The 13,209-nt window shown below is 42.0% G+C and overlaps 1 protein-coding gene across 2 annotated transcripts in view; it reads left to right on the forward strand.

The window, feature by feature from the left end:
• The window catches only part of SRGAP1 (SLIT-ROBO Rho GTPase activating protein 1), a 266,692-nt gene that overhangs the window by 230,837 nt on the left and 22,646 nt on the right, over nt 1-13,209 (forward strand). For both annotated transcript variants that reach the window (XM_026001787.2, XM_026001788.2), the window contains exon 16: nt 9,885-9,990. In XM_026001787.2, coding sequence (XP_025857572.1) covers nt 9,885-9,990 — 106 coding nt within the window. The remainder of the gene's footprint in view (nt 1-9,884; nt 9,991-13,209) is intronic.

A 13,209-nucleotide genomic window follows, 5' to 3' on the forward strand; every position in this document is an offset into this window, starting at 1 on the left:
TCCATAGCCCAAGAGCTTCCCACTTAGTGGTTGGAATAGAGCAGAAAGGCAGGTGCCAACCTGCTAAGGGAGAAGAGGAAGTTGTAAGCATGGGATGTGACTTCTTTTTTGGCTTTTGGCTCTTCTCTTTCTTTGCCAGTCTTTGGATGGGAGTAATTTTTCCATCTGGTTATGTCCAGAACTAAGGTAAAATGACATAAATGGTCATTAGTACGGTGCAGGGATGCCAGATGGTAATTACCTGTCCGCGGGCATCCACAGCCAATAGGCAGAGCTGCTCTGAGACTAATGCAGGACATCCCATGACACTGATGATGATGAACAGCAGCAGATAGAGCATGCTGGTTTATTCAGGGAGGCTTCTGACACTATAGGACAGAAGGTGAAAGTAATAATCCTGGGAATTAGATATTAACCACATGGAGTTCCATTCCTCCCAAAATGCCATGCCCTTCTTAGTCTCAGTTCCCAGGCAGGAGCCTAGAGCTGACTCAGATCACATAGCAAGGACAGTAAGAATACGGATCGAGGGCACCTGGGTGGCTCAGCAGTTGAGCATCTGTCTGTCTTTGGCTCAGGGCGTGACCCCGGGGTCCTGAGATCGAGTCCCGCGTCAGGCTCCCCGCAAGGAGCCTGCTTCTCCCTCTGCCTGTGTCTCTGCCTCTCTGTGTCTCTCATGAATAAATAAATAAATGTTTAAAAAAAAAAAAAAGAAAGAAGGACCAAGTGCCTCTGAGGAAGAAACCTCACCCACCCCCCACTTCCCAACCAGTTTACCTTCCAATCCCCAAGTCCTACTGACCTCAAAAATCCTTCCAGCTTGCACTTCCTTGCCCGTTGCCATCACCAGTGGCTGGTGGCTCCTCCCTGGGGCTGCTGCTAACAGTCTCCTCGGTGGACTCCGTCCCTGCTTCTGGGTTGTGTCATCTTTTGCCACCACCCCCGTCCTCTGGGCCATTCCATCCTTCACCCTGCCCCTGGATCCGACAGGGCAGATTGGGTTATGTCACTCCCACCCACGCCCCCTTTTTAAGACCTATTGCAGATTTCCCAACTGAAGGCACAACCTGGGTATGACCAGCTCATAGAATCGAATTCTTCCTCTATCTGATCTCTTCCTACTCACGTGCTGCACGCCTCTCCTGCCACCCTTTCCCTGTTTAAATATCAGCAGTAGCAAACAGCAGGCATGCCAGGCCATCGCCTACCTGCGTGCCTTTGCCCACTCTCTTTGGTCCGCTGTCTCTGATAGCTGTTTGGCATCTGCTGTGAAGGCTTTCCTGATCTGGCGCTCCTCCTAGCCTGACATCCTCACCGCCACCCCAGCAGAGCCAGCCACTCTCTCCTCTACTGACATTCCACTGTGTGCGTAGGTCCATCATTTTTCTTAATGCCCCACATTGACAGTGTTTAACCCCTTCCCCCTCTGCTAGGGAGAGAATTCAGGAAAGAGGCTCCAAACGCAGGCTTTCGGCTCCAATAGCCTAGGTCCAGATTGCTCCCCAGCTCTGTGACCTTCGGCAGGTTTCTTACCCTCTCTGCATGTAGTTCCATCAGCTGTCAGGTAGGGAGCATAGCAGACCGTATATATCACAGGGCTGTGAGCATTCAATGAGTATTAATACCTGTAAAGGGCCAAGAAGAGTGCCTGGCAAAGAGTATATTCCATGAAATGCCTCCAGTGAACTCCAAGGCCTGTGAGGTCTTAATAGATTATTCAATTTTGCAGCCCTTAATACTCGGCAGGGTGAATTCCAGGTATGTGCTAAGTACCGAATTCATAGTTGTCAATTGTCTTCACCAAAATTCCTTTGGTGGAATTCATGCCTAAAATCCTGGCTCTCACTGGACTGAGTTCCCCGGTCGTTATTCCCCCTACCCCCATCCCACACAGCCTGATGTTTTGTGTTGGATTCAGAAGTGTGCCTGTGGTGTCCATTCCAAGGCCCTTACACAGCCTGAGTCATCACAGCAGGCCTGTGACCCAGCTGGAAAGATCAGAAAAGGAGGTGTCATGCTTCTGGAATTCTCCTTTGGCCTTGTCCAAGAGATTTTCCTTACATCCTAGCCAGAAAGCTTTAATCTGGAAAAATAATAAGGCACTGTACGGTGCTTAGTGGTTTTCTAGGTACATACATCCTATCAGCGTTTCTGCTCACATGTACCAGTAGGATAAAGCACCTTGGACTGCCTTGTCTGTATTGTAGAAGGACTTCATACTTTCACTGACCAAGAAATATTATTTCCTTGTGGTTGTTAAAATCTGAACCATAGAGTCAGAAAGATCAGGGTTCAAATGCTAGCTTCACCACTTGGTAACTTGGTAACCTTGGGCAGAGATTGATACTTAATCTTACTGAGTTATCTGTTGTTTTACCTATTTCATAAAGTCTGTGTGAAGAATAAACGAGATGATTCTTATAAAGTGCAGCATTGTGCCTGGCACACGGTAAACCCCAATAAATGTTGCTAGCTATCATCATGGCAACCGTTACAAGTACCCCCACTATGATCTGAGGTCATCTATGCCAGCACCTCGGTTAGCCACTTACCAGTCTGTTTCTTGACATAATTATCTCACATGCATTTAGAAATGATGCTAGTATAACCCAGAAGCATCGTTGTGGTGGTTCCAGCATGATTTTTCCCAGCCCATAAAGTGTTTCGTAACAACTGAAGTCAAGCTGTCTCACAGTGGAAGAGTCAGGCTTAGCAAAATATGAGGACCGTCGGGGAAGAAAATGGAAAATCTATGGAAATATCTTTCTTTTCATGCAGTGTCTTACGTGTGCAAGTGAAGAAGTTGCAAAGACATCCCCACTGTATTAAAACAGTAGATTGATTAGAGAATAAATAAATAAATAAATAAATAAATAAATAAACGGTAGATTGATGAAAAACAATGGATTAATCATCCTCAGGTTAGGGGCACCTGGGGGGCTCATTTGGTTAAGCATCTGCCTTCGGCTCAGGTTATGATCCCGGGGTCCAGGAATCAAGCCCTGCATCAGGCTCCCTGGTCGGTGGGGAGCCTACTTCTCCCTCTCCTCCCTGCTTGAGCTCCTCTGTCGCTGTCTCTGTCTGTCTCTCTCTCTCTCTCTCAAGTAAATAAAATCTTTTTTAAAAATTAAAAAAAATAATCCTCGGATTAATTTTTATGAAAATAGTCTCTATCCCAAGACCTGCATCTCAGAGAAGCAGGAGTCCAGGGCTTAAGCCTGCTAAGGATGCTAATCAGTAGACATTTACCTGTGCTGGTAAGTTAAGTAGTATTGTCCCTGTTTTGGTTAGTGCTGTAGATACAGAGTTGCATAGTGTTGAGCTGTCTACCCCAACCCTACTTTTCCCCATAAGTCCTGTTATATTTTAGTGCATAGTTTTGCAGAATAGGATGTTTTTCAAGAACACATAATGAGTGACGCTGTATATAATGACACCTTTTCTTCCAACATCTAATCTCTTAAAAAGGAGGGGATTTCTAGCCATTATTGAGTATTGATCTCTAAGCATTTTCTCATACCAGTGTGACCTGGATGTACCATGTTTTTTTCTGGATTTTCATTAAATTCTTTGAGAATGGTATAATATGTCATTCATCCTTATGTCTTCTCATCGATGTTAGGATTTTTGATCATTTGAACCATTGGTTAATTGCCTACGATCTGCAAAACTTTCTAGGGATTCAAAGACTTGATTTTTGCATTCAGAAGGTTTAAAAAAGAATAAGGGAGTGGAGATATTTACAAATAAATGCAGTCTAAGTATGTAATAGAAGCACAAAGATTTAGAAACTCTAGGAGAGAGAGAGAGAGATCTCACATGAGTTGATTGTTTTTATCCATGTCATCTTCTCTTAGCATTGTCATAATTGGATTGATTTTTCCTATTAAGTAAATATCATGTGATATTTACTTTGTATAGAAAAATCTTCCCTTTGCATCTTTTTTAAGAGTTTATGTAGGTCTCTGAAGCTCCTGAGGGGCTCAGTTGGCAAAGGCCAAGCATCCAACTCTTGATTTGGGCTCAGGTCATGATCTCAGGTCGTGATATCGAGCCCCCCTCCCCAGTGGGCTCTATGGGACTCCTCTCCCTCTCTCTAAAATAAATCTTTAAAAAAAAAAAAAGTTTACATAGGTCTCTGGTTACCACTACTTTTTGCTTACTTATTTTTGGAGCATTTGGGAAAGATGTTTTTTTAAGTGATAAATTATTAATGTGGGACATTTTATTTATGTCCCAAAATACTATAGTCTCTGGAAGCTTGCAAATATATGTAGTAAAAGAAAATGGGTATTAGCACGCTCTCGCTCACTCTCTCTCAAAAAAAAAAAAAAAAAAACTTATCTGGATAAAGACCTGGATGACTCCAGTGCAATATAAATTTGAAGTGACAAACTTGGTAGTTTCTCACCCGAAGATTGTTTGTGTTTGGTTGGGTTTTTTGTTTGTTTTTGTTTGTTTGTTTTTAAACCATCCACTTTGTGAATAGTTTTGTAACTGCTCCAGACTAGGCCCACATATTCTAGGCAGCTTCTAGAATGTACATATACCATGGCTTTGAGATTCCCTGGGGCGGAAGTCCAAAAGACTTGCCCTAGATGAGCTAATCAAGCAATTCGTGATCTTTCCTGGCTGCCTCAGGGCTGAGCCCAGATGACACATTTGCACTTCATTTTACATTTTGTGTTACTGTCTAGATGACTACTTGAGCACAAGGAAACTTTTTTTTTTAGGAGGGCCTTTTACCTATCACAGTACCAACATGTGGTCTTGGAGAATACTTGAAAAATACACAGATGCACGTAGAACAAAATACGATCCCCCATCCTCAAAGAAAATCAGTGGTGTATAGACATTTTGTTGCATGTCCTTCTGCTCTTTTTATATTCATACGCACACACAATTTTTTTAACAACCAAAGTGGAACTGTACTGTCCATTCTGTTCATAATCAACCTTCTGTTTGACTCTTTTATTATACATAATTTCAAACATCTGTAAAAAAGATACAAAAAATTGTAATGAACCCCAGTATAAACAATCACCTAACTTTAACAATTTTCATTTCTTGGACAAAATTATCCCATTTCTATCCCTTCCATCATCTCCCTGACATTCTAACACTTCCTCTGCATATACAAATCTCTGGAAGATGAGGATTCTTTTTTTTTTTTTATACAAACATAGCCATGATGTCATTGTTAGACCTTAAAAAATAACAATAATTCCTAAATTCACAGAACTCAATCTATTAATGATTATTAGAAAGATTTGCAAGCATTTCATTTCCTACTTAGACGAGCAGCTGGTAATTCTCATATTGAGGCTAAGCCAAGATTCTTCTAAATGTACTAGGACATCTTTTGGTTTTTCTCTTTCCCTTTTCATTCACACACATATGCTATTGATGCACACAACTGATTAAGACCTTGATGTTGTTAGAACCTAACAGTGAACCTAAAAATGACCTGGGACTAGCAAACTCACCTTGAACGCTGCCCGTTCAGCTTTGCAGCTCAGAGATATTTGTGTGGCTGCCCTTAAATAAACCATCTCTAAATGTGGCCATTCATTTCCTTCCCTCCTGTCATACTTGAGGATGAATTTGCATCTGGTGATTTATTATTTGTTTTCTGACAAATACTTTTGCAAATAGTGCCAAATAGAGGAACTGGCATTTCCAGAGTGTAATGGCCATTTGTGTTTTTTGCCATTTTCTGAAGTAACTTGTGTTTGTGTAGTGAATTTTTCACACACGTTCACACGGAGCCATCAGAGCCCCGTGCTGTGAAGTTGGGATGCTGACCTGGGAACCTGGCAGGGCTGGGAAAAAAAAACATGAACAAGCCTAGGGAGCTTGGAGCATGTGACCAAGATTGGATGAATTTCACTTTTCCCTAATTACATGAGATCCTGGATTGTGGAAACAAGGGCCAGCTTAAAAGAAATCCAGATGAAATACTGATTTTTCCTTACTGACAACTTTTCTGCAGGGAAGAAAAGATGCATCTTTTCATGGGGCATAAAATTGTGAAAGACTATGAATTGCCACACTCAGAGGCAGCTGGGAAGGCACATTAATCAGAGCGTATGGAGCAACCATAAATTTCCACCTGCTAACTGGACTCTGGAGAGTAAATGAGTCATTAGTACCAGAGCATGGCTCCTGTAGGATGTACGCTGCAGGCCTGTTGAGCAAGCAGCCAGGTAATACCTGAGTCCTGCCCACAGCCACCATGCTCTGAGGCCTTCGGGACAGATGGATTTGCTACTAGTTCAGGAAAGCCAGCAGTTCTGTTTTGCTTTGATTTATGTTTATGGTGGTTGCAGAGAATGTATACCAGCCTCCCATAATTTGATCTAGTCCTTTTGGTATCATTTTTTTGTACATTCTTGTTGCCTTTCTCTCCTGAAATCTTTCATTTGCGTCTCATGATGCCTTCCTCCCCCAATTCTTTTTAAATTGTGGTAAAATTTATAGAACATAAAGCTTATCATCCTATCCATTTTTAAGTGTACAGTTCAGTGGCATTAAATACATTCACACTGTTGTGTAATCACCACCACTACCCATCTCTACAACTTTTTCATCCTCCCAAACTGAAGCTCTGCGCCCAGAAAGCAACTCCCCCTAACCCCTGACAACCACTGTGCTGCTTTCTGCCTCTATGACCTTGACTACTCTAGATACCTTGTGTAATTGGAATCAAACAGTATTTGTCTTCTTGTGGCTTGCTTATTTTACTTAGGTTGTCTTCAAGATTCATCCAGGTTGTATGAGAATTTCATTTCTTTTTTAAGGCTGAATAAGGTTCCTTGGGTATATATATATATATATATATATATATATATATATATATATATCATTTGTTTATCCACTCATCCGTCAGTGATTGTTTGGGTTATTTCTGCCTCTTGGCTGTCACAAATAATGCTGCTCTGAAATTGGTATATCGATACCTGTTCTGTGGAAGTGTTGAATCACGGTATTGTACACCTGGAACTAAAACTACACTGTATGTCAACCAACTGGAATTTAAATAAAAAACTTTTTAAAAGTCAATTAGTTAAAAGAAAAGTAACCACCAAACAAACAAACAAATACCTGTTCCCCCAGGGTTTTGTTGTTTTTTTCTTTTAAGATTTTTAAAAATTTATTCATGAGAGACACAGGCAGAGGGAGAAGCAGGCGCCCTGCAGGGAGTCCGATGTGGGACTCGATCCCAGGACCCCAGGATCACGACCTGAGCCGAAGGCAGATGCTCAACCACTGAGCCACCCAGGCGCCTCCCCACCACCCCCCACCACCAGTTATGTTTAAATGAAAGTCTGAAACTACTTTTAAGGGGTAGGGGGAACTCACTTTAGAACTGAGAGATTGAAACAAGAGGATCTTAAATTAAGCCTCTTGGGTGTAATGCCTGTGTCTTCTTCTAGCCTGAAAATGGCTTGTCCACTCTGGGATTTGACAAAGATTAAAGATCAGTGATATATGAAGAGTAGTTCCTTTCATATTCTTTCCCTTTTTTCTCTAAGACCCCAAATTAGGCTGAAGTTGCTAAAGCCTTCTCCCTGACAGTTGACCTTAACCTTATACTGAGGATTAGCCTGGAGAATCAGTAGACTTCACTTCTGAAACAGCCCACGTCCTCAGTAAACAATGACAGAAGTTTTGTTGTTGTTTTGTTTTTAATCATAACCCTTATATGGATCTATTTGTGGCTAGAAAAGAGTAGAAGTTATTGCCAGTCAGGAGACCATTAATGGGACAGTTTGTCACTGTAATTTATAATTTGCATAAATATATTAAACCTTGCGACTGTTTGGTGTGAGGCATGAATAGAAAGTCATTAATGCACATAGTTTTTTAAGGACCAGAGAATAGATGCTAGTAAATCTCAATATTTACTTTTAAGAATGAGTCATAAGTCATTTCAAGTCAAGGCTGAGAACCACTGGTTTAAGAGGAATTGGAATGGGAAACTGAATTAGGAAAGTATTATTGTGGTCCAAGTTAAAAATAATAGACTTCGATTACAAAATTAGCAGTGAGATATCCAGGGGTAGAAGCAACAGAACTTCTGTTCTATGCAAAAATGAAAAATGAAGCGAAAATACCACCTTCCTAGAAGGGATGGTCCTAAGCGTGAGACCAGATGTGCTTGCCATTGAAGAGAACAAGCAGAGATCCTTGAAGGCTGACTACATTTATAGGTCGGAAAGGGTCAAAAAACTGAGAAGTAGAAAGAGAATCAGTTGGTTATTGTGTCAGAAATGAAGTCCTGGGGGGGAAAAAAAGAAGGCAGCCTGAGATTTTCAAGTAGGATATTTGAATATCTCAAGAGCAATTAAGAGCAAATGTAGTAATATGAAATTAGATTAAGCTTCAGAAATGTTTCTGAAATATTCTTTGAAATTTTTTTCCCAGGAGTGCCTGACTGGCTTACTCAGTAGAGCATGCAACACTTGATCTTGAGGTCATGAGTTCTAGCCCCGTGTTAGGCATGGAACCTACTTAATTAAAGAAAAATAATAAATAAATTGAAAAAGAAATATTTTTCCCAAACGTATCCTTGCTGGACATCTTCAAAGTTGTGCTTTATAAAGGGGGTGCCTGGCTGGCTCAGTTGGAGCATGCAGGTTTTGATCTTGGGTTTGTGGGTTCAAGCTCCACCGTGGGCATAGAGATTGCTTAAAAATAAAATCTTTTTAAAAAAATGTATTTTACTTGATAAAGTACTTTGAAATCCAAGAAAGACAACCAGCTTAAACAGAGAATAGATCTTAGTCCTAGCTCTACCCATCCAGCCAAGTAACAGGGGGTAAGCCGCTTACTCCATTCTCATCTTCCTAATCCATTAAATGGCGATGACATTGCATGCCCTGCCTACCCCACAGTATTGTTATCTGCATTAAATTGGACAGCAAATAGGAAAATGTATTGTAAAATACAGACCACTGTGCAAATAATGGAGTATTAGTACTTTTTTTGGCTGCTGTTCACAGGCACTTTTGTGTTTAGAAGCTTTGGACAATTTGTATTGCTAGGAAAGAGATATAAAATAATACTGGGAAGTCCCAGGTACCCCTGTCTTCAGGGAGCTCACTCTCCGACAGGGAAGACAGGAGAAGGAAGTAAACAACTGTAAACACCAGGGTATGAGTTCTGTGAGAACAGGAACCAAGTCGCAAACATATTTCTAATGCCTAACTCAGTACCTGAAACCTAGTGGGCTCTCCTAAAATGTGTGTTTAAAATTTGATGAAATAACATAATACAAAGTAAAAAGTCATATCAATAAAACACTATGATAGTTTTGAGGATGGAGAGATTCGAAACCTGGTACATGGCCTGAATCATAGGAACACACAAATAAATAGAGGAGGAATCAATGAATCATAGGGGAGATGTGCCCCAAAACTACTTTGGGTGACATGCAGCTTTTGAAACGAGTTGAAACCATGTCAGATGCAAAATCCAGGAAGAACAGCAAGTGAAAAAATGATTTCTAAACCTAGAAGACGCTAAGTTGCTCAAAACCATGGCAGTCAGAGAAAAGTGATGGGTCAGAGGAGATGCTCTCAGAAGTGGTATTATAGCCAAGCTGATCACTTTTTCACTGCTTTGTTTTGGTTTTGGGGTTTTTTATTCACTGTTTTTGGTTACAACTGCATCTCACCAGGGGCAAGGGCTTGCTTATGGTCAGATATGAAATTTGGTCCTCGGTGTTCTCTAGGCTCCATGCCCAGCATGGAGCCCAACGCGAAGCCTGAACTCACGACCCCTGAGATCAAGACCCGAGCTGAGATCATAACCAACACCCAGTGTTCTGCTTTAAATGTGGCAAGTGAAACAGTCCTGACCATGTTCTCTTCTGTCCACAGGAATAGATAATCTCTATGAGAGGGCGCTTCACATCCGCAAACTCCTCCTGACCTTGCCCAGGTCTGTCCTGATAGTGATGAGGTACCTCTTTGCCTTCCTCAATCAGTAAGTACCCCTAATACTCTAATACTCTGCCCAAATGCCTGTCCCGCACTTCCATTTGCACTGCTCTGAATTCTATCTTTGTTCTTGGATTCTACAAAATGGCCATTGGGTCCCATTTGTCAGCAGAGTCGAGGAGAAGATGATTGAATATAGACTGGAGCTGTGTTTTTCTTCCAGCAGATCAAGGTCCTTGTGTGATAGCTGAAAGATGCAGAAACTGTGGCCATACGTGCAAAAATATACAAATATCACCAAAAAGAACATTTGACAGTGAAATATGTGTTTTTCCAACTTCCACCCAAAGCTAATGTCATGAACATTTTTGTCAAAATGATGTAAACCGCCTGCTCACTGCAGAAAATTTCTGTGATTCTTCATGTGGAAGTCAAGGAAGGAGGGGAACTATAGATGCGAATTATATGCGGATCCAAAAAAGAACTTCTGCAAATTCAATATAATAAGACGTTGTCGAGAAGAAGATATTTATAAAAGGCTCAGCATCAATGTAACAGAAACCTTAAAAAAAAATCACTGCATTATTTTCAAGGAAACTTTTAATTTAAGCACCTTGACTTTTCATTTGTTTGACTTCCTTGTAATAAAAATGGGCCCCACTATACGAACACCTTCCCCAAGTCCTAGCTAAGGGTCCCCTTGCTAATTCAAGGATCTAGCTAAGTCCTTGGAAATAAAAGAATCTAGGAAGAGTAAGCTCGGGGCAGTGCCTTTTCCTTCTGACATGGTTTGGGTTCTCCCCCAAATTAGGGTATTTTTCTCTTCTCTATTTTTTTTCTTTTTGGAGGTTTAGAGTTCTCACAAGCCTTGGGGACTTACTACAGTCCTGCTGACTTTTACTGAAATCATACCCACCGAGGCTGACCCCAGAAACCAGGTATCATCCAATGGGGAGATGCTTGCAGGGAGCTAAAATATGCACAAATGACAGCAGGAACTAGAAACAGGATCAAGAGAGACGGAGCCTCATTGCCCAAGGGGTTTTAAAAACCTGCAGGCTTGCTGACCTGGGCGGGCGAGCTGGAGGGCTCCGAAGCTCCAGCGAGCTCCTGAGCAGTGGCCTGAGCTCGGGCAGCCGCACATCACAGAGGAGCTGCTGTGGGGCCAGCTCTATCCAGAGGTAACCCCTGAGGAGCTCTGCCCCTTGCTGGCGAACATGAGGGGGATCCTTATGTCTGTTGTATCTGTTGCATCAGCAGACATGGATTTCAGCCAGCCAGAGGGGTTCTTGACGGCTCAGAAACCAAAAAGCAAGGTGGGATCACTTCTGACCAAGCTGCCATCATTTCCAAATTCTGGAAGACCCATAAGACAGAAATTCGAGAGAGCCCCATGAACCAGAGCCATTGGGACTGTGGGCTGGGGGCCTGAGCTGCAGAGTTCATGGCAAATCCCAGGCAAGGCACTCGGCTCATGTGCACACCCCTCTTGCCATAATAGGGCTGGAAATAGGGAAAAGTAGCCTGGAATCTGAATTTCTCTGTTTGTTTGGCATTTGACCTGCCTCGCTAAAGATGAAGTTCTTGGAGCACAGGTGCTCATGATCCCTCCTTAGTTAGTGACTTGGGTTGAGTTTTGTTATTGTTGTTGTTGTTGTTGTTTTGATCTTATTCCCTCATTAGGATTAAATCCTCAAATGAAAAAAAAAATCCAGAGAGTTGCCATCTTCACCTTTCCTTGCACGTGCCCCCCTTCCCCAGTGTGGAGCGCCTCGAGTTCCCCCTGGCCCTCTACATGCTGTCCTCACCAAATTTTCCTGGCACACCTGAGCAAAACCCACTTCGAACCAATAAACCGCAATAGCCTAGGAAGGCAGACTGGGCATCAAGAAAATTCTCGCAACCTGAATCTAATTTGCCACGTATCTCAACAGAAGAACAAACGACATGCCACCAGTCAGCTGGCTGGCATTGCTTCCAGCATTTCTGCCCAGAGATGCCCCCTGGGGCTCGCTGCACCTGCCTTCGTGCAGAAACCAGCCCCAACCTCTAGGGTGGGATGCTTGGGACAGGAATTAGAAGAAGAGAGAAAGCCTCTTGTCCCTTAATTGTAAAATCAAAACATGGTTATATAACATTTTTATAACAAGATTTTGTTCTTCAAGCCAGCACTAAATTTAAGATCCAGAAAGATTAACTGTGACTCTCCCCACTGAGCTCACATGTGTCTTTTGAAAATTAGGCCGTTCTTATTCTGAGTCTCACTTCTCCTCCGTGCATCCATTTTCCAGATGATCCATAACATGATCGTTGCCTTTACTGTGAACTTCTTTAAAGAGCGTATGCTTGAGAAATGGCAGAAGGAAAAGACATATGTTAGCTGAGGAAATTACCCTTTTGTGTTTTCTGCTTTCTAGGCTATCTTATTTCCCAAAATGGGTAAAGGATCAGGTCATGTGGTATTGCCTTTTCTTTGTGTCTGTCACCATCCCACAGATGTCACTGAGTCTTTTTTTTTTTCTTCTTCCATTTGTCATCTGTTCACCTGGATTTCACATTTCCTTCCACAATTGACATTTGATTCTTGGAAAGATCATGTCTCTGGCTTCTCCCTAGAACAGCACCTTTTACACATGTTCCAGGCAGAGCAATAAAGAGCTGCCTTATTTTGAGTCACTTGTGGAAAATATCTCACAAATATCTGCTGTCCTGAATTTACAAATTAGGACTAGACAACCAGAAATTTCCCCCCAAGTCTGTAGCCTGCCAGCTCTATGAGGAATGGGAGTTTTGTCGTTGCCACGACATCTTTTGTGACATTGACTGTTGGGTAGTTCTGGTAGTCTTCCCCAGAAGCAGATTATAAAGCCCAAAGTTGTTTGCTTGCTTTCAGGGGTCACAAAGAAAAGGTGCTTTGTTTTCCTCTAGGCTTTCCTCAAGATTTATAAGGCAGAACTGAAATCTGAGATGTTTTTGAGTAGGTGGGAGGACATTTTAAAGATATCCACAAGGCTTTATGGAGCTCACTGCTGCCCTTCCCGCATCTACTGGAATGGCATTTAGAGCCTCACCATAGTGTTTGTGAACGAAACTCATTTACTTGATCCTGGTCTCCGTTGTAATCAAAATTATCTTAAGCTCTGTTCTGGCTTTGAAAAATTACACTTAATTAAGCAAGGAGGATTTATATTCCCCCTTTAGTTCTTCCTAGCTGAAAAGTTAGAAGTTGCTTTATTTTCTTTGTAATTTGCTGAGGCAACTTAAA

This window comes from Vulpes vulpes, chromosome 16 (assembly GCF_048418805.1).
Source record: "Vulpes vulpes isolate BD-2025 chromosome 16, VulVul3, whole genome shotgun sequence".
NCBI lineage: Eukaryota > Metazoa > Chordata > Mammalia > Carnivora > Canidae > Vulpes > Vulpes vulpes.